We start from the raw sequence: 23,118 nt of genomic DNA on the forward strand, positions 1-23,118 counted from the left end.
TTTCCTAATTCACTGCTGGGAATATGAATTGGTACAGCCACTATGGAAAACAGTATGGAGGTTCCTTAAAAATTAAAAAAATAGAGCTACATATGATCCAGCAATTCCACTACTGGGTATCTATCCAAAGAAAATGAAAACAGTAATTCAAAAAGATATATGCACCCCTATATTCACTGTAGCATTTACAATAACCAAGATATCGAAGCAACCTCTGTCCAGTGACAGATGAGTAGACAAAAAGGTTGTGGTATATTATTCAGCCATAAAAAAATGAAATCTTGGGGCACCGGGGAGGCTCAGTCAATTAAGCACCTGCCTTCGGCTCAGGTCATGATCCCGAGGTCCTGGGACAGAGCCCTGCATTGGACTACCTGCTCCGGCGGGAAGTCTGCTTCTCCCTCTGCCCCTCCCCCTGACAATGCTCACTCTCTCGCTAATAAATAAATGAGATCTTTTTAAAAAAATGTAAAAAAAAAAAAGGAATCTTTGCATCTGCAGCAACATGGATGGAACTTTAGGGGATTATGTTAAATGAATTAGTTAGACAAAGACAAATGCCCCATGAATTCCCTCATCTGTGGAATTTAAGACAAAACAAACCCAAGCCCAGAATCATTGATACAGAACAGATTGGTGGTTGGCAGAGTGTAGAGGGGGCAAAATGAGTGAAGGGTATTAAAAATTGCAAACTTTCAATTATAAAATAAATACATCATGGGGACATAATGTACAGCATATGGAATATAGTCAGTAATACCATATTAACTTTGTAAGGTGATAGGTGATAAATAGACTTTATTATAGTGACAATTTTACAGTGTTAACAAATATTAACACTAGTTGTACACCTGAAACTAATATAATATGGCATACCAATTTTACCTCAATAAATTTAAAAATATTTCAGCCATTCTTGGGCGCCTGGGTGGTTCAATGGGTTAAGCCTCTGCCTTTGGCTCAGGTCATGATCTCAGGGTCCTGGGATTGAATCCCGCATCAGGCTCTCTGCTCAGCAGAGCGCCTGCTTTCCCCTCTCTCTTTGCCTACTTGTGATCTCTCTCTCTGTCAAATAAATAAATAAAATCTTTTTTAAAAATTAAAAAAAAATAAAAATTTTTCAGCCATTCTAATAGGTACTGTGAGATATAATAAAACAGTGTTTTGTTGTGGTTTTAATTTTCATTTTCCTAAAGACTAATGTTGTGCATCTTTGTTGTTGTTAATAGATTTGTATTTTTTTTTTAATTCAGGTTAGTTAACATATAGTATATTATTAATTTTGGGGTAGAATTTAGTGATTCATCAGTTGCATATAATATCCAGCAGTTATTACATCAAGTGCCTTCCTTAATGCCCACCACCCATTACCCTATCCCCTCTCCCACCTCCCCTCCAGCAACCCACAGTTTGTTTTCTATAGTTCAGAGTCTCTCAAGATTTGTCTTCCTGTTTTCAACCTTTTTAATTTTTTCCTTCCCTTCCCCTATTTCACCAGTTTGTTTCTTAAATTCCACATCTGAGTGAAATCATATGGTGTTTGTCTTTTTGACTAACTAGTTTCACTTAGCATAATACACTCTAGTTCCATCCATGTTGTTGCAAGTGCCAAGATTTCATTCTTTTTGATGGCTAATATTTCATTGTATATATATACATAAAATGGAATGTTCCTTATTTTATTTGTTTCTTTGAGAGAGAGAGCAGGAAACACAGTCAGGGAGAGGGGCAGAGGGAGAAACAGGCTCCCACTGAGCAGGGAACTGATGCAGGGTTCAATTCCAGGACCCCAAGATCACAACCTGAGCCAAAGTCAGGTGCTTAATAGACTGAACCAACCAGTAACTCCACCACTTCTTTATACATTCATCTGTCAATGGACATCTGAGCTTTTTCTGTAGGTTGGCTATTGTGGACATTGCTGCTATAAATAATTGGTGTGCATATGTCCCTTTGAATCACTATTTTTGTATCCTTTGGATAAATACCCAGTAGTGCAATTGCTGTATCATAGGGTAGTTGTATTTCTAACATTTTGAGGAACCTCCACATTGTTTTCCAGAATGGCTTCACCAGTTTGCATCCCCACCAACAATTTATGTGCATCTTTTTCATATGTTTGTTATCTGTTACCTTTCTCAGTCAAGTATATATCAAATCTTTTGTCCATCTTTTTAGTTGGATTTTTTACTAATGAATTTTGGGAGTTCTTTATATATTTTAGAAACAAGTCTTTTATCAGATGTACAATTTGTATATGTTTTCTCCCAGTTTATAGTGTGATTTTTTTTTAATTCTCTTAAGGGTATCTTTCAAAGAGAAGTTTTTAATTTTGCTGTTCCAATTTATTATTTTGGTTTTTATGAATCATGCTTTTGGTACTTCATCTAAGAAATCTTTGCCTGAAATCGTAAAGACTTTCTCCTATGATTTTTTTTCTTTTTCTAGAGAGTTTATAGTCATGGAGCTTGTTTGCTCTTCCCAGTATGAAGAGCCCTTATTATTTGCAGCAGGAAGTGGAAGCGTTCACCACAGCTCTAGCTCCAGGGGCTGGACAAAGACCCACTCTGTCATTGCCCTGTTGGGCTTTACATTTAAAGTCTCTTTCTTTCTTACTTTTTTTTTTTTTTTTTTTTTTTTTTTTTTTTTTAGTTTTGGAAGAAGAGTTCAGTAATTCATCAGTTGCATGTAATACCCACTGCTCATTTCATCAAGTGCCCTCCCTAATGCCCATCACCCAATTACCCCATCCCTCCATCCATCTTCCCTCCAGTAACCCTGTTTTCCTATGGTTATAAGTCTTTTATGGTTTGTCTCCTTCTCTGATTTTGTCTGATTTTTTCCTTTCCTCTCTTCCCTTATGATCCTCTGTCCCGTTTCTTAACTCCACCTAGAGCTACCCTATGACCCAGCAATTACACTACTAGATATTTACCCAAAGGATACAAATGTAGTGATTTGAAGGGTTGCCTGCACCCCAATGTTTATAGCAGCAATGTCCACAAGAGCCAAAATATGGAAAGAGTCCATATGTCCTTCAACAGAATAATGGATATAGCAACATGGACGGGACTGGAAGAGATTATGCTGAGTGAAATAAGTCAAGCAGAGAGAGTCAATTATCATATGGTTTCACTTATTTGTGGAGCATAACAAATAGCATGGAGGACAAGGGGAGATGGAGAGGAGAAGGGAGTTGAGGGAAATTGGAAGGGGAGGTGAACCATGAGAGACTATGGACTCTGAAAAACGATCTGAGAATTTTGAAGGGGTGGGGGGTGGGAGGTTGGGGGCACCAGGTGGTGGGTATTGTAGAGGGCACGGATTGCATGGAGCACTGGGTGTGGTGCAAAAATAATGAATATTGTTATGCTGAAAAAATAAAATTAAAAAAAAAAAGAAGATGTGGTATATATACACAATGGAGTATAACTTAGCCATTAAAAAATGAAATCTTACATTTGCAATCACATGGGTAGAACTAGAGGGTATTATGCTAAGTGAAATAAGTCAACCAGAGAAAGAAAATTATCATATTATTTCATTTTATTTTTGTATAAGGTTTTGAATGGATTAAAGTTCTTTTAAAAATATGGATATCCAGGGGCCCCTGGGTGGCTCAGTGGGTTGAAGCCTCTGCCTTCAGCTCAGGTCATGATCCCAAGGTCCTGGGATCGAGCCCCATGTTGGGCTCTCTGCTCAGTGAGGAGCCTGCTTCCTCCTCTCTCTCTGCCTGCCTATCTTCCTACTTGTGATCTCTATCAGTCAAATAAATAAATAAAATCTTTTAAAAAAAATATGGATATCCAGGGGCACCTGGGTGGCTCAGTGGGTTAAGCCTCTGCCTTCAGTTCAGGTCATGATCTCAGGGTCCTGGGATTGAGCCCCGCATCAGGCTCCCTGCTCCCAGACCTGCTGAGCGGAGAGCCCACTTCTCCCTCTCTCTCTGCCTGCCTCTCTGCCTACTTGTGATCTATCAAATAAATAAAACCTTTAAAAAATATGGATATCCAGGGGTGCCTGGGTGGCTCAGTCGTTAAGCATCTGCCTTCGGCTCATGTCATGATCTCAGGGTCCTGGTATCAAGCCCCACATCAGGCTCCCTGCTCCGCGGGGGGCCTGCTTCTCCCTTTCCCACTTCCCCTGCTTGTGTTCCTTCTCTTGCTGTGTCTCTGTCAAATAAATAAATAAAATCTTTTTAAAAATATGGATATCCAAAATTGTTCCATTCTGCCCTTTCGTCACTAAATTGCCTTTGCATCTTTGTTAGAAATTAGTACCATATATGTGTTGGTCTAATTCTGGACTCCGTTCTGTTCCATTGATATACTCTCTGTCTTTACACCAATACCAGACTTTCTCAATTACTGTGGGCTATAATAACTCTTGAAATCAAGTGGTCTTAGTCTTCCAACTTAGTTCTTTTACTGTTCGGGTATTCTAGGTTCTTTGCATTTCCACGTGAATTTTAAAATAATTTGGTTAATTTCTATTTTAAAAAAGTCTTTGGGGATCTTTATTGGATTGCATTTAATCTATAGCCCAATTTGGTAATTTTTAGATAAGATTTTTAATAAGATAGAGTCTTCCAACACATAGATACAGTAAATCATACTCCATTTATCTAGGTCTTCCTTAATTTCTCTCAGCACTGTTCTATAGTTTTTGGTTTTGTTAGATTTGTTAGATTTGGTTTTTGTTAGATTTATCCCCAAGGATTTCATAGTTTTTGATGCTATTGTAAATGGCAATTTTAACTGCTTGTTGTTAGTATATAAAAATACAACTGATTATTGTATATTGATTTTGTATCCTTCAACCTTGTAAACTTGTTAGCTCTAGCTTTTTTAATAGACTCAAATTGATTTTTATATAGTTAATAATGCTGTCTTCAGGTAAAGATAGTTTTTCCTTATAATCTGTATGACTTTTCTTTTCTTGCCTTCTCCAGTAGGATGTTGAATAGAACTGATAATAGTGGACATTGTTGTTATAGGAGAAAAGTATTCAGATTTTTACCATTAGGTATGATTTTAGCTGTAGGTTTTTAGGCTTTTGTTTTTAATCAGATAGAGGAAGTTCATTTCTATTTTTAGTTCATTGAGAATGGATATTGTTTCTTGTCAAATGCATTTTCTGTGCCTACTGAGATGATCATATGTTTTTTTCTTTTAGTTTGTTATTATGATAACTTAGATTTTTGAGTTAATCTAACCTTGGATTCCTAGGATAAACTCCACTTGGATATGAATTATTATTTAAAAATGGATGTTCTGGGGATGTTTCCATAATTTGGCTATTGTAGATAATGCTGTTATAAACATCAGGGTGTATGTAGCCCTTCGAATTACTATTTTTGTATTCTTTGGGTAAATACCTAGTAGTGCAATTGCTGGATCATAGGGTAGTTCTATTTTTAACAATTTGAGGAAACTACATACTATTTTCCATAGTGGCTGCACCAGTTTGCATTCCTACCAACAGTGCAAGAGGGTTCCCCTTTCTCCACAACCTCACTAACACTTATTGTTTCTTGTGTTGTTGATTTTAGCCATTCTGATACGTATGAGGTGATATCTCATTGTAGTTCTGATTTGCATTTCCCTGATGATGAGTGATGCTGAGAATCTTTTCATGTGTTTGTTGGCCATCTATATGTCTTCCTTGGAAAATTCTATTCATGTCTTCTATTTTTCAACTGATTATTCATTTTTGGGTGTTGAGTTTATAAGTTCTTTATATATTCTGGATTCTAACCCTTCATTGGATGTATCATTTGCAAATATCCTCTCCCATTCCATAGGTTTCCTTTCAGTTTTGTAGATTTTTTCTTCTGTGGTGTAGAAGCCTTTTATTTTGATGAAGTCTCAGTAGTTTTTTTTGCTTTTATTTCCTTTGCTGCAGGAGTCATATCTAGTAAGAAGCTGCTACTGCTGATGTCAAAGAAGTTACTGTGTTCTCCTCCAGGATTTTTATGGTTTCAGCTCTCATATTTATGTTCTTAATCCATTTTGAATTTACTTTTGGGTATGCTGTAAGACAGTGGTCTAGTTTTCCCAGTACCATTTGCTGAAGAGACTGTCTTTCTCACTGGATATTCTTTCCTGCTTTGTTGAAGATTAATTAACCATATGGTTGTGGGCTCATTTCTGAGTTTTCTATTCTGTTCTATTGATCTATGTGTCAAATATTTTTGTTCCAGTATCATACTGTCTTGATCACTACAGCTCCGTAATATGAAGTCCAAAATTGTTTGTTTCAGCTTTGCTTTTCTTTTTCAAGGTTGCTTTGGCCATTTCAGATCCTTTGTTGTTCCATACAAATTTTAGGATCTTTTTTTCTAGCTCTGTGAAAAATGCTGTTGGAATTTTCATAGGGATTGCATTAAATGTGTAGATTGCTTTGGTTACTATAGGCATTTTTATAATATTTGTTCTTCCAATCCATGATGAATGGAGAAAGATTGTGTGTGTGTGTGTGTGTGTATAGTATATGTATGTATATATGTATTGTGTATAAATATATGTCTGTATATACATACACACACAATGGGATACTGCTCAGCCATAAACATGAATGAAATCTGCTATTTACAATGACATTGATAGAGTTAAGAGAGTAGTATGCTGAGCAAAATAAGTCAGTTGGAGAAAGACAAATACTACAGGATTTCACTTACGTGTGGAATTTAAGAAACAAAACAAATGAGCAAAGGGGAAAAAAGAGAGTGAGGCAAACCAAGAAACAAGACTTTTAACTATAAAGAACAAACTGATGGGTCCCCAAAATGGAGGTGGGTGGGAGATGGGTTAAATAGGTGATAGGGATTAAGGAGTCCACTTTTTGTGATGAGCACCAGGTGTTTTACAGAAGTACTGAATTACTATATTGTACACCTGAAACTAATATAACAGTATATTATAATGAACTATATGTTCATTAACTGGAATTAAAAAAAACTTCAAAAAACCATTATTTCATTCTCATCTCTAAGGAAGAAAAATAAGAAGTGTTTTTAGTATACCTTACATTTACAGAATAATTGAGCAAATAGTACAGAAATTCGATATATATATACTCCACTCCCCTCATTCCAGTTTCCCCCATTATTAACAAATTGCATTAGTGTGATGCATTTGTTATAATTAATGGACCTTTTTTTTTTTTACAATTAAGGAACTAATACTGATACATTATTATTAACTAGTCCATAGTTCACATTAAGGTTCAGTCTTTGTGTTGTACAGTTCTATGGGTTTTGACAAATGAATAATGATATGTATCCATCACATTATAGTTTCATATAGAATAGTTTTATTACCTTTAGAATATCCTGTGCTTCACCTATTCATTCTACCTTCACTCCCCTTACATCCTTACTGATTTTTTTTTTTTTTACTATCTCTGTAGCTTTGGCTTTTCTAAAATGTCATGTAATTGAAATCATACAATATTCAGACTTTTCACTTACCAATATACTTTCAAGTTCCTCTGAATCTTTTCATGACTTGATAACACATTTCCTCTCACTACTGAGTAATATTCCATTGTAAGGATATATTAGAATTTGTTTATTCATTCACATACTGAAAGACATCTTGGTTGTTTCTAGTTTAGAGAATTATGAATAATATTAACATTCATGAATAGGTTTTTGTGTGGATATAAGTTTCCAATCCAAATGGATAAATACCTAGGAGTGTGGGTAGTATATGGAAAAACTATATTTAGCTTTAAGAAATTACCAAACTGTTTTTCGAAGTGGTCCCACAATTTTCATTTCCATAAGCTATAAAGGAGTTTTAGTGTTGCTTTACAGCCTTTCCAGCATCTAGTATTACCAGGATTTTGGATTTTAGTCATTCTACTAGGTAAATGGCATAATCTCATTGTTTTATTTCCCTAATGATACATGATCAACTTGTCATATTTCTAGTGAATATGTGTGTATTCATCTGTGTATCTTCTATGGTATTAAATTTGCTAAGAAAATTTTAAGAACATCTACCTCTGTTTTTGTAATGAGTATCAGTCTATAGTTTTATTATAGTGTCTGTCTGATTTTGGCATCAGATTAATATTGGTCTGATAGAATGACTCAGAAAGTAGTTCCCCCTTTTTAATTTTCTGGAATAGTTTGTGTATAATTGACATTATTTCTTCCTTATGCATGGTAGGATTTTGGTATTATTTCTTCCTTAAATGTTAGGTAGGATTCACCAATGAAGTCACGTGGGTGTCCAGTTTTATTTATGGGAATGTTTTTAGCTATATATTCAACTTCTTTAGTAGATGTAGATGTAAGGCTGTTCAGATTATTTTTTTAGGAGTGATTTTTGATGGTTTCTTTTATGGAATTATGTTATAGATTTTTTATCCTTGAGGCTTTTTGACTTTGCTATCTACGTATTCTGTGTTTATACTGGCCATTTAAAAACTATACTGCCAGCTTCTTAGAATTTTCTAAGGTTTGACTTGGAAAACTAGAATTACAGTTTAGTAAAGCATAAACCAGTATGGTTAAGATATCCCCATGAAAATGTAGAAGTAATTCTACTTGATTGCCACATGGCCACATATTATAAGTGAAAAAATGGAGATTGATGTTAGAATATACTTAAATATAAAAAATTTCACAACTCCACTTTGCAGATTACAATGTAAACTTTTAATAAGATTACTAAAAATTTAAGTATTTTGCTTTTATACAGATAAACAAAAGCATTAATATTTAAGATAAGGATATTACTAATACAGTATTTTTGTTTATATAACTAAACTTTTCTTTCTTATATTTCCTGGGAGAATCCTTCAACCCCTCTGCATTTCAGTTCATTCATTTGTAAAAAAGAGGCAATTAGACTAGACATTTGCTAAGATTTCTTCTAGATTTAAAAATATTATTCCAATACTTAGAATTTACTTAAAAAAATTTGTAAAGTTAACTACGAAGTGCTTAATTCTGAAGTATTTTAATCTACTCATATCAATTTGAACATAAGTATACACTGATGACTAATAAATGATTTGTAGATATTATAAAATGAATTTTACCCAAGTTTATTTACTTGTAAGCTGCCAATCTAAAGTAATACTGTCTTGGGAAGAGAGAAAATGGAGTCACAAAATCTTTACACCTCATGTTCCAAAGGAAGATAAGTGTCTCTTGTTTAAGATTTCTATTCAGAATCCAAGTCAGAGTGGCACTCACTTTAGTGTCAGTGCTTTTATTATTCATCTTCCTAAGGAGAAAGGTAAAAGCAAAAGTTTTTGAAAAGATACTTTGGCACCATTGCAAGAGCAATGTCACAAAGTAACAATGTTACAAATTAACATAGTCCTGTATAAAATTGTGAGAATTTAAGTTTTTCATGGATCCTGGAAATTAAGCTTCTTTTTGTGAAGAACTTGATCAGAACAAAACAGTTTCACTGAATGTTATGTTGTCTGGGCACTCTTTAAGAGCACACGGACATAATTTATTCTCTAACAGGAGCCATGCTCTGGTTCAGATATAAAACTTTCACAGAAAAACTCTGCAGGGTATGTGTAAAAGGAAACATTTTAAAAATTGTATTGTAATTACAACAGACTATAAAGATACAGATTTAGTCATTGTTTATCCTTTGCTCATTCTTGGAAGATTTAAAAAAAACTAAAATTTGTAATGAAAAAGTTCTGGAAATCTTGTGTGGCTTACCATCCACTTTTCTTTATATCCAAGACAAAAATTATAGATTTTAAATAAAGGTAAGTTCAGGTCAATGTGGTGCTTAAGAAGCAGCTTTGTCTGTAGTGGAAGCTTTTGGTAGTGCCCTACAATGCATCCCCCAGTCCCACCTTGGATGTTAGCCACAGCTGTAGTGGATTTCTATATTCAATCTCAGACTCACCTTTTGGTGATAGCAACTCACCTCCAATGAATGTCCCATTTCTCCACTTTCTGACAAAGTGTCCTTTCCAAGGCCATGGAGCCACCAAGGTGCATAGGCAATTATATCCCAGAAATGTAGAGGAGTAAAGCCCTCAATCAATGGGTCCAGGGTTAGTGGACAGATGATCCAGCCTCTAGTCCTTCTGGTGGACAATTCTGGGAAAAACCTGTTCATTTTTGTTTTGTTTGTACTTTATTTTTTATTTGTTTTATAAGATAAAAACTATTTTTGTTTAATATAAAAGAATACATTTTGATTGTAGAAAGTGTTTGAGAACAGATTTCCTAAAACATCCTTCTCAGAAAAAAAAAACTTTATCAAAGATAAAGTTTTTATGCACTAATTTTATGAACTAATTTTTTATGCACCTGTTCATTTCTAAGGAGATGGTAGTCTTGGAATCAAGTCCCAAGCACTCACAGTAGAAATTTTTGTAATATATCCTTGTATCATATTTTCTTCCCTGTCTCATTTTTCCTGATCTCTCATTACTGCCTCCTGGGATTAATTCACAAATAAACTTCTTGTGCCTGAATGTTTGTCTTGAGATCTGTTTTTAGGAGGAATACAACATAGGACTTTGGTATGATAGTGGAAAGGAGATCCTTAGGATAGGTTTCCAGAACTTGGTCCCCTATCCTATTTTAAGAATAAACAGGATGATGGAAATCTCTGGTGTACATTACAACTCATAAGAATCTCACCTATGATGGAATGGGACAAGAAGCCATGAGTTATCCACTAGCTCTGTCACTAGAATGGTTTGGGGGCAAAGAATTGTGCAATTGACTAGTATTTGTTAATTGTCTGGGGAACCTAGAAAAAAAGAAGTAAAAGACTCAGATCTACCAACTGTCATCTTAGGGCACCCTGAAGGCCAAAAGGCCACTTCTGAAGTATTTAAAGAGACCTTTATCTCCTTAGCTGTAGGAGAGCTGTGGTGAACATCAGGCCCAGAGTTGAAGGATGGCAGACCTGCAAAGGAGATGATATGTGCAGCCTCTACAAGTCTGCTTTGTTAAAGTCACAGCCCTGATACCGAAGGAGAGGGACAGACTTGAGATGAAAAAATCTGGGTGGATGTGCTTGAGCAGCTTGAACATCATGCCAGCCAAAGCAGTCTTTTCTCCTTTACTTGAGGAGAGCAGCCTTGCCTTACCTGGAGGCCATTCAGTGTTCACTTGAAATGGATGCCTTCCATGTACAATAACCTCTACCACCTCAGGATTTAACTTAACTTCCCCATTGCCTTGAGAATAATGTCAGGTTTCAGCTGAGAGAGAAAACATAGTCCTTGAACTGGGAAGAAAGAGCCTATTTACTGAAAGAATTTTAGGAACTGGCTAACAAGCACTGGCAGAAATCTGGAGAACATGTGTGGGAGGAGATCCGGAACGTGTCGCACCAGAGTGAGCAGAATATAAGGCTGAATAGAGGAGAGTTTATTGACATGAGAGCACTCTCTCATGACTCAAGAGCAACACCCTGGCAATGGAGCTGGTGCTAATAGGCTGTTGGGATAACTTCATGAAATTTGGTCATGATGGCCTACAGTCAGTGAGATGGAGATACTGAAATTGCCCATAAAGTACTGAGAAAGACCTCAGTGGCTGAGGGGTGGGAATGTTAGAATGGATTTCTTGTGTTGAGAGAGACAACCCACTACTTTCCCAGAAGGATCTAGAGAGTTCTCTTTACTAAGGAAATAAAGAATATCACTAATGAAGCTGGCACCAACATCTCTGAGAAAAGTCAGGGTAGCTACATTCTGTAGACCAGAATTCACAGGAGGGGATATGATACCACAGAATTGGACTCTCTAGTATTAACTGAGACGGTAGGATTCCATAATGGCAGGAAGCAGGTGGTGATATTCAACCATCAGTGGCAAAGTAGCAACAAGCTGAAGTGGCAATCTAGATTCCCTGGTAAGCAGGGATCTGTGATGGTGACTAATATACCATGGTGTACCTCATGCTCAAGGTAGAAGGTAGTAGACTAGAGTGTAGCTTTAATTGCAAAATCCCAAAAAAGCATGGACTGGTGAGAAGGCTGATGTCAGCTGCTATAAAGGAGAAGTGTTTTCCTTTAATTATTATCTCATTATGTCCATCCATCGAAAAGGAGGCCAAAGCCCTTTGAAAAATGCCACCTTGGGGCACCTGGGCAGCTGGTTGGGTAGCTGACTCTTATTTCGGCTCAGGTCATAATCTTGGGGTTGTGGGATCAAGCCCCATGTCAGGCTCTGTGCTCAGTATAGAATCTCTGCTTCTCCGTCTCCCTCTGCTCCTTGCTGCCAGCCCCTACCCTGCTCTCTCTCATAAATAAATAAATAAATAAATAAATAAATAAATAAATAAATAAATAAATAAATAAATAAAATCTTTAAAAAAAAGAAAAATGCTACCTTTCCCACTACAAGTATATATAAAAAGAAATTTCCTCAGTCTTTCTCTAAAGAACCATAAGTTATTTGTCAAAGTAACTGTACAATGGATAAAGGGGAAATACTTAATTCTTTTAAATGTTGGATAGAGGACCAAATTGACTTGATATCAAGTATCTGTCACCATCTTCCCTCAGTTAGAGTGGGGTGTTATGGACACCAGGTAACAAAGTCTGGGCTCCAGTCCATCTTATAGTACTTTCAATTGGATGAGGTAGGTCCCTGTGGCTATTTCCCAGGTTTCTGAGTACATACTTGGGATATTCTTAACAGCTTCACATCAATTTCCTGACCTATGGAATAAAATCCATTATGGTAGGGAGAATCAAGTAGAAATCCCTTAAACTATACCTGCAACCCTGCCAAGATAGTAAACCAGAAAAAATATTGCATTCTGAGTGGAATAGCAGAGATTAGTACCATCTTCAAACACGTAAAGGATGCAAGGGTGATGCCTTATGCATTCACATGTATCACCCTGCTGAATCACAAGGATCACAGTAGAAGACAAAGGACTATCATAAACTTAACAAAGTAATCATGCCGATCATGGCTCCTATGCCAGATACGATACCTGTCCTGGAACTTATGAACACAGCCTCTGGCATGGTATATGACTGTTAATCTGGATAACTTTTTTTCAATCATTAAGAACATTGAAAGTGTTTATATATACATAGGAAGGATAGCAATGTATTCTAACCTACTGTCATAGGGTTAATTCTCCTACTCTCTCACTAGGTAGTCTGCAGGAATTTTGTTCATCCTGATATTCCACAAAACCTTATGCTGGTAACTTGTATTGGTAAATTAGGCTAAAGATTTAGTGAAGAGGAAATGGAAAGGACCCTTGGTGCCCTATAAGATAGAAGATACAAGACACAGGCTAGAAGATAGAAGATTCAGATCTTTGCAGATTTTAGGGGTCCAATGGTCCAAAGGATGCTGGGACATCCCATCCAGGGTAAAGGACAAATTACTCAGCCATTAGAAAGGATGGATACCTACCATTTGCACTGACATGGATGGGACTGACATGGATGGGACTGGAGAAGTAAGTCAATTATCATATGGTTTCACTCATAGGTGGAACATAAGGAATAGCACAGAGGACCATAGGGGAAGGGAAAGAAAACTGAATTGGAAGAAATCAGAGAGGGAGACAAACCATGAGAGACTCTGGACTCCAGGAAACTGAGGGTTAAAGGAGGGGGAGTGGGGATGGGGGTAACTGGATGATAGGTTTTAAGGAGGGCATGGGCTGTGATGAGCACTGGGTGTTATACACAACTAATGAATCACTGAACACTACATTAAAAACTAATGATGTGTCTGTTGGCCATCTGGATGTCGTCTTTGCAGAAATGTCTGTTCATGTCCTCTGCCCATTTCTTGATTGGATTATTTGTTCTTTGGGTGTTGAGTTTGCTAAGTTCTTTATAGATTTTGGACACTAGCTCTTTATCTGATAAGTCATTTGCAAATATCTTCTCCCATTCTTTCAGTTGTCTTTTGGTTTTGTTAACTGTTTCCTTTGCTGTGCAAAAGCTTTTGATCTTGATAAAATCCCAATAGTTCATTTTTGCCCTTGCTTCCCTTGCCTTTGGCGATGTTCCTAGGAAGATGTTGCTGCGGCTGAGGTCAAAGAGGTTGCTGCCTGTGTTCTCCTCAAGGATTTTGATGGATTCCTTTCTCACATTGAGATCCTTCATCCATGAAAAAGTGCTCCACATCACTCGGCATCAGGGAAATACAAATCAAAACCACAATGAGATATCACCTCACACCAGTCAGAATGGCTAAAATTAACAAGTCAGGAAATGACAGATGCTGGCGAGGATGTGGAGAAAGGGGAACCCTCCTACACTGTTGGTGGGAATGCAAGCTGGTGCAACCACTCTGGAAAACAGCATGGAGGTTCCTCAAAATGTTGAAAATAGAACTACCCTATGACCCAGCAATTGCACTGCTGGGTATTTACCCTAAAGATACAAACGTAGTGATCCGAAGGGGCACGTGCACCCGAATGTTTATAGCAGCAATGTCTACAATAGCCAAACTATGGAAAGAACCTAGATGTCCATCAACAGACGAATGGATAAAGAAGATGTGGTATATATACACAATGGAATACTATGCAGCCATCAAAAGAAATCAAATCTTGCCATTTGCGATGACGTGGATGGATCTAGAGGGTATCATGCTTAGCGAAGTAAGTCAATTGGAGAAAGACAACTATCATATGATCTCCCTGATATGAGGGAGAGGAGATGCAACATGGGGGGTTAAGGGGGTAGGAGAAGAGTAAATGAAACAAGATGGGATTGGGAGGGAGACAAACCATAAGTGACTCTTAATCTCACAAAACAAACTGAGGGTTGATGGGGGGAGGGGGGCTGGGGGGGGTGGGATTATGGACATTGGGGAGGGTATGTGCTATGGTGAGTGCTGTGAAGTATGTAAACCTGGCGATTCACAGACCTGTACCCCTGGGGATAAAAATATATGTTTACAAAAAAATAAAATTTAAAAATTAAAGAAAGAAAAACTAATGATGTACTATATGATGGCTAACTGAACACAGACCCCCCCCCCCAAAAAAAAAAAAAAAAGGACAAGTTACTGAACTTGCACCCTCTACCATTAATTAAGAAAGAGGTATAGCATGTTGGTGACGTTGGCTTTTGAAAGTCGAATACTGCTCTCACCCATTTGTGGGGAGACTTGGAAGGCTGCTAGTTTCAAATAGAGTCCAGAGCAGAGAGGGCTGTGCTCCAGGTTCAGGCTGTGACATAAGCTGCCCTGCTGCTCAGCTGATTACATGACAGATTATCCACTGATACTACAGATACCTGAGGTAGGACACTGTGTCGCATCTCTGGCAAGTTTTAATAGCATAGATCTTAAGTTCGGAGCAAAGTCATGCCTTCTCATTATTTGAAAAGCAACTCCTGGCATGCCTCTGGTATTCATCAGAAATTAAAAATCTGATGTCAAGTGATTAACTGGAGCTGCCCATCATACAATGGGTATTATCAGATTCACCAAATCGTAAGGTCAGATAGCAGATAGTCACAGTAGTAATCCATCGTTCGATGGAAATGATGCATTTGGAACCAAGCCTGAATTAGTCCAGAGGGCATGTGTAAATTGCATGGACAGGTAGCCTAGATTCCCCCTACCATTTACCTCTCTTGCACTAATGCATCTCCTTCAACCTATTGCTAAGATCTCATGGGAAATTCCCTATGATCAGATGTATCAGTTATTTATTGCTACAGTAATGCCACAAAATAATCAAAAAATCTTTATGAGAATCAACAATGAACATTTATTATTCATACATCTAAGGGCAGCTGGGAATAGGGTAGGCATATGTTCTGGTCTTGGCTGGGATTGCTCACATTTTAAGCTTGGCTGCGGGGTGACTGGAACAACTTAGCTCTGCTCCACATATCTTTCACTTTTCATCAAACTATCCCAGTCATATTCTTATGTCAATGGCAGAGGTACAAGAGAAAGCAAGACCAATCATCCAAGTATTTTTCAAGCCTCTGCTTGGATCATATTGGTCCAACATTCTATTGGTCCAAAGCAAAACCACATGGCTAAGTTCAGAGTCAAAAGGTGAGGCAGAATGCTCCACCCAGAGTAGGAAGGCAACGAAAAATTATATGGGAAAAGGCATGGAGAGAGGGAGAGGTGAGGAACTGAAGCACTTTTTAAAAATATTAACATGTCAGGTGACAGAGAAGGAAAAAGTAGGCCTTGTTCATGGATGGACCAGCTTGCTCTGTGGGTGTGAGCCAACAATGGCTGGCTTCTACACTACTGTCTCTCTCAGAGGAAGTGATAGAGATCAGTGGTGAGGGAAAAATCTTCCTGATGGACAGAGCTTCAAACAGTACACTTGGTCATCCATGCTGACAAAGACATGGCTTGAGTTAAGAATAAAAAACTGGTTTTGATTATGGCAAAATGTGCAGATTTTTGCATCATGGAATGTCAGTGAGAGAACATTCACATGAGAAAGCAGAGATCAGGCACACAGGATGATTCCAATAGATTTCAGCCTGTCTTTTCCGTAACCACTCCAGGCTTGCACAACAAACCCATGAATAGAGTATTCATGAAGACAGAGTTGGAGGCTAGGTATGGGATGGGCCCAATAGCTTGGGTTTTTTCTCATTAAGGACGATCTAGTTACTACTACTATTGAAAAGTGATCTGTAACAAGCAAAGACCAATGATTTGGTACTATCCCTTTACTGAAATCAACTAGCTACTTGGTAACAAGTTGTGTGCATTAATTTCCTTCCATCCCAGAGAGGGAAGTAATTCAGTCCATAGTAATCAATTTGTACTCTTAATATAGGCTTGCCCTCCTTTCCAGCAGTACCTCTGCCACCATTACTATCTTAGAATCTAGAATGCCTATTACCAACACAGTATCCTGCATTATGCTGCCTTAGACCAAGGAACTATTTTATAGCAAATGAACACGAATGATTAGATCAATGACCCTACACATACAGTATTATCCAGAAGCAGTTAATCTAGAACAATGGCCAGCTTAGGCATCAGCTCAGGTATAACATCCTGTAGGATTAAGGTCCTATTTTCCAGGACATGATACATGCAGTATACCAATGGCCAGTATATGATGCCATGTCCCCAAATGCAAGGTGCAGGAACCAAGAGGATAGAAATAGGATTGGCCTTTCTTACCACCATTCCCAGTGAGCTATTTGTAGAATGTGTTTCCCATTCCTACTACCTTAAGCTTTGTTGGATTGGAGGTCCTGTGTCCTGACAGGGTAAAGGGAAGAAGCTGGCACACTTCCACCAGGAGGCACTGTAAGGATTCCACAAAACTGAAGCTACAGCTGCCACCTGGTCCTGTTGGGCTGCTCATGTCTATGGGACAACAGGCAAGAAAGGGGAATTAATATGTTGGTTAACAAGAAAAGCTAGGAATGTGACTACAAAATGAAACAGCGAGGCTGTGCCGGAACTCAGGTGATTCACTGGGGGCATGTCTTTGGTGCTTCCAAGGCTGGTGAGAACAGCAAACAAACAACTATGATAATTATAGACTTAAAAAGGGCAAAGTAATCAAGACCCTAGATCCCTGAAGGGATGAAGATCTGGTTCACTCTAGCAGTCAACCAAACTAGACCAGTTGAATTTCTGGCAGAGAGCAAAGAAAACTTCAAATGGGGGGGGGGGTGGAGGAAGGAGATAATGAATATATTTTGGCCTTGGGTTCAGTAATAACAGGAACTATAGCTTGTCTAATCTTTCTCGGTAGTCTTTTTATAGAATGTGGCTGAGTACCACCTTGAAGACTCGATGATGGAGTGAATTTAACATGGGACTTAAGCAGTTCTGCATAGGCAAGAACTACTGAGTAGGTGAACACCTCTTTTGCCCAACAGCACATCCTCTTATCAACTTCTGCTATCAGCCACAACTGCACTTCACAGTTCTGAGCTCAGACTTGTCCTTTTTTTTGCTAGTGAAATTCCACCACAAGTGTGAGCCATACATCTTTTTCTTTTCTGTTCCAAGTCCTTTTTCAATGTTGGGAAAGCCCACCTTCCCACACAAAAGTACAGCCAGGAAGTATGGGGTTAGTCAATGCTCCTGGAGGCATTTCAACTAATGGGGGATGGAAACTGGTTAATAATTATCCTATCTATATATTAGGTGGGCATTTATGGGAGGCATTTTGAAAGCTCCTCAGGTCTTAGAGTCCAAAATGGCAACTTTAATAATATACTTTTGTAAAGGTATTCTTCCTCTTGCTCTTTCTGTTCTCTCACTTCTGCATCCTGTGATTACCTCACAAATGACATACTTAAACCCAAGTCCTTTTCTCAGGGTCTGCTTTTAGGTGGGCCAAACCATTAATCAAATGCATTTATGTATCTTTTCATGTAAGTATTTTAGAAATTTTCTGCACTGTGTAGTAGAGGTGAGATGAGGAGAGCATTTTTAATATTTTTTTTTTTGTTTAGGCAATAAAAGAGTTGATCACATGATGCTTACTCACTCTGAAACACATTGAAACTACCTTTAATTCAATTTCTACCTGATAATATTCTAAGAATATCTGACACTTTAATAGTATAGGAACTAATGGACAAGTGATGAAAAGCTCTATATGCTAATAAATATGACCAATAAATTCCAAATTCATATTTTCTATGACATATAAGCTTCAAGTTGTCACAGAAAATTTAAATCTGGTATTAGTCTCTGCCAAAAACTTCCTTAGCCACTCTTACAATACAAATGCACATAATACTTTTCATGTTAAAATAGTCATAGAAATTGAATAAGTCACTTAGTCAAATTCACCTTTTTTGCATTGAGTCTATTTTTTTTAATTTTAATATATTTTATTTTTATTATTTTTTTAAAATTGCAACTTTTAATTAATTTTTTAAATAAACATATAATGTATTTTTATCCCCAGGAGTACAGGTCTGTGAATCGCCAGGTTTACACATTTCACAGAAACACTGAGTCTATTTTTGATTGGCAACTCACATTGGGTTCATTTTTAATGCTCACTGCATCCCCAAAATAGCCCATCTTAGTATTTGTAGCATTTATAGGACTTTATGTAAGTTATTCTATTTTTCAGTCACAGCCCTGTTTTTTGGTAACAAGACATAATGCCAGATTATAAGTTCTTTCTTTCTTTCTTTATTTTAACATAGAGGAAGTTTGGTGGTTGATATATGGTCATTTGATGTTTTTATGACTAAAAGTTCAAGGTCAGGTTCTCTTTCTTATAGAATGTAAATGTATACCTACACATGTATATGTAACTGTTATCAAAATTAAGCTTAGTCACTAAAAGAAGATTCACTGTCTGAACTTTCTTCTGTAATTTTTTCACCTTCACCATCAGGCACTGGAGCATCTGGCCTTCTGAAAGAGAAGGGAACAATTTTTGAAGGTTTTACCAGTTGAAAAATGAGTTTGCTACCTGTAAATTTGGTTCATTGCTGCTAGAATATTGCTGCTAATAAATCTGCCAAGTCTGTGTCCTTAACTGAGAGAGTCTCCTGCTCTCCACAGCATGCTTCTCTTTGGCTTCTCCAGCACTGTTTTCTCTTGCCAGTCCTTACAAAACATGCTACTTCAGCACTTTCTGCTTCTCATTTCCATGGAGACCCAATTACAGACAGAGATGCGATGTGAAGAGGCAGGCATGCCCAGTGCTACATCTCTGTGGCCTCTAAGAGTACAGGAGGTACAGAGAAAGGAAAGCTAGAAATGGGAAGAAAAGAAAATCTTCATGTTCCAGGAAAGCTGCAGAAAGGAATTTAAAAATGGAAGAGAGTGAAAAGAATGGCTATTAAGAAACAAACAATATGGAAATTTTGCAGGGTAGAAGAGGGCCTGGTAAAAGAAATTTCTTAGTGTTTGTTGAATATTTTCACTTATACTTTATCTTCATCGAATGAATATAAAAAGTATGAGTTGGCAAAAATGTCTCAAAGGTTCCCTAGGCACAACAAGGAGATACGAAAATGATTAAACTCCAAATTTGCAGGGATAGATTATAATAAATCAAATGAAATTTTAATGGTTTTATCAAAATAGTCAACTAGATAGGCTCTATAGTGTTTGTTAGTAAATCATCTAATCAATATGGTAATACTATCATTAAGCAAGTAAAGTATACTTCTGGGGAAATTAAGAGGGAAACGAAAATGATATAGCTGTTCTATCTTAATAACTGAAAACTACCAGACTCTCTGATTTTTACCCACGAATTAGGACACCAACCAATAAAACTCTTCTTTGCCACAAATATAATTACTATTACTCAAAATAAAAAATGTACAATCTACCACACTTACATTAGTTATTAAAAATTATGGCTGATTTTTGGCTTATGTTTTTTAATATTATATCTGTCATGCTACAAAACAGAAAAATGCTGGCATTGCTCCCAGCAATGGATCAAACATAAACCCATTCGCTCTGCTGTACAATTTAAGATTATGACTTAGAGGGAGTCACATGTACTCAATACAGTAAACTTTAAAGCTAGAAACAGGATGTCTAAGTTTTGACTGATATTCCATTTGCCTAAAATACTAACACAAGACCACAGTCTTCAATGCTCTCCATAGAAACAAGAACTCTAGGAGTAGAGGGCATGAATACTGGACATATTTTCCAAATAAATTTCTCTTTGCTATACAGGTGATTTCTCACTGTGTTTACTTTGCTAAAAAGGAAAAAAATTACCAGAGGTAATTATTTGAGTACTGCATCAAATTATATCTATGGCAGCTCAAACAAATAAAACAATGTATACAATGTCTCCAAAATAAATGATACTTAAGGCCAAAAGCAGCTTAAGCCTAGGAGGAGCTGAAATAATACACTTAATTTATGTGTCTAGCCATTTTTAAATACATGTGATCATCACAGCTGTAGAGTATAGTAGTTAAGAACACAGATTCTGTAGTCAGACTGCTTGGATTCAAATCCCAGTCTTGCTACATATTTGCGCAACTTTGGGGAAGCTAGGTAACCACTCTGGATCCAACTAATTGACTGGATTGTTAGAATGATTAAAGTGAATTATTATATGTAAAGTATATCAAATAATATTTGGCACATAGTAATATATTAAATAAATGCTATCTTGTATCATCATCATCATCATCATCACCATCATGATTATCATCATCACATACCCACCATTTTGCCAGGAACTGTGTTACGTGCTGGAGATACAAAAATGAATGAAAAATCTTCCTGCACTGAATAAGCTGATATTTTAGGGGGATATTTTAGAGGGAGACAGAAATGCAAATTATTATTATATAGTGTAATATACATGAATACAGATGTAGTAACTATGCTTATGTGAAAAGAAAAAAGTAACTCGCTTTATGAGGTTTGGTCAAAAAAGATTCCAGAGAAGTGGAGATATTTGTGAAGGGTATTAGGATATGAGTAGGAGCTCCCCAGAAATAGAAAAGATGGGAATAAGTGGGGATGAGAGGGTTCTAAATAAAGAAAAAAAAAAATGAGAATTCATGTTGCATTTGGGAATTGTAAGTCATTTGGGAGCCACAATATAAGGTAATTTTTGTTAAAATTTGGTGACATTAGACCATTTGGCAGGAGCAATAGGTATGAGAATTTCCTTCCTTTTTAAGGATGAGTAATATTCCTTTGTATGCACATATTATATTTTGTTTATCCATTCACCTCTGGGTGGGCATTTGGGTTGCTTCCACCTTTGGCCGACTATGAATAATGCTACTTGAACCTGGTATACAAATACATGCTTGAGTCCCTGCTTTCACTTCTTTTGGGTATATACCCAGAAGTGGAATTGCTCTACCATATAATAATTCTATGCTTAATTTCTTGAGGAACTGCAATACTGTTTTCCATAGTAGCTATATTATTTTACATTCCCACCAACAGGGCACGAGGGCTCCACTTTCTTTGTATCTTTGCCAATACTTGTTATTGTTTGTCTTCATTCATTCAAAAATAAATGTTAGGCTATTTTGATTTGGAATTGCTAGAAAGACAAAAGAAAAAGCACATACTCGTCCTCTTTGGATATAGAAAAGAGAAAAATTTCAAGATATCAGAATCAGAGGTAATGTATATGAAAATATTTTATAAGTTAAAAAGCTTTACAGAAAAGTTCATAATAAAGCTTAAAACAATACCATCATTTCCAGACTGGATAATCATATTCAGGGGGACAAAATTTTGGCTTTTTATGATCAGAATTGCTCTTGCTTGATCCTGTATATATGGACCTGTTTTTCATGCAAAGAAGTTTTTTAAAAAGATTTTTTTCCCATTTATTTGAGAGAGAGAGAGTGCGAGCAAGAGAGCATGATAAATGGGCGGGGTCAGAGGGAGAGGTAGAAGCAGACTTCCTGTTGAGCAGGGAGCCCCAACATGGGGCTCAATTCCAGGAACCTGCAATCATCACCTGAGACAGAGTTGTTTAAGCAACTGAGCCACCCAGGTGCCCTCATGCAAAGAAGTTTTAAAGATATGTCTGAAAAAGTTGCTATCTTAAAGTACTGGGCTAAAGTTTAGTTTCTCAAAATTCAATGGATTCATTATTAAAATGTGAAGATGAGGACTTTGTAACAGTTTCTCAGTGTCCTAAATATATGAGTATCACTAAAAAAGAGTTAATCAGCAAAATGTAGAAACACATATAAAGTCAGAGTACAAGGTGCTTGGGTGGTTCAGTCGTTAAGGGTTTGCTTTCAGCTCAGGTCATGATCCCAAGATCCTGGGATGAAGCCCCACATAGGGCTCACTGCTCAGCAGGAAGCCTACTTCTCCCCCACCCTCTCCCCCTGCTTGTGTCCCTCTCTCACTGTGTCTCTGTCGAATAAATAAATAAAATCTTTAAAAAATAAATTTAAAAAGTCAGAGTACATTCACGATGTATCATGTACGTTTTTTAAAAATCTCAATCTTTAGTGGTTACACAATAAAAAACACTATTTTGGTATCTACATTTTTAATAATCATACTTATATAATTTGTGGCACCAAGATTATCCACAAAAGTCTTTTTAAAAAAAAAAGAGACTTTATTTATATATTTGACACAGAGAGTGCACAAACAAGGGGAGTGGCAGGCAGAGGGAGAGGGAGAAGCAGGCTCCCTGCTGAGCAAGGAGCCTGATGCGAAGGCTAGATCCCAGAACCTGGG

General features: G+C 37.0%; 1 protein-coding gene across 10 annotated transcripts in view; it reads right to left on the minus strand.

The window, feature by feature from the left end:
• Positions 1–23,118, minus strand: part of WASHC3 (WASH complex subunit 3) — a 136,862-nt gene that overhangs the window by 64,340 nt on the left and 49,404 nt on the right. For 5 of the 10 annotated variants that reach the window (XR_007129353.1, XR_007129355.1, XR_007129354.1 and 2 more), the window contains exon 7: positions 9,915–10,101. The exons of 1 other annotated variant lie outside the window; for it this stretch is intronic. Coding sequence is in view for 5 of the 9 variants with exons in the window: in XM_047740780.1 (XP_047596736.1) it covers positions 9,915–10,101 (187 nt within the window). In the remaining 4 variants the exon portion in view is untranslated. Of the gene's footprint in view, positions 1–9,053; positions 9,243–9,914; positions 10,102–18,833; positions 19,324–23,118 lie in introns of those variants that run through there. 4 more of the 10 variants (XM_047740784.1, XM_047740783.1, XM_047740781.1 and 1 more) reach the window with 3 other exon arrangements.

This window comes from Lutra lutra, chromosome 8 (assembly GCF_902655055.1).
Source record: "Lutra lutra chromosome 8, mLutLut1.2, whole genome shotgun sequence".
NCBI classification, from domain to species: domain Eukaryota; kingdom Metazoa; phylum Chordata; class Mammalia; order Carnivora; family Mustelidae; genus Lutra; species Lutra lutra.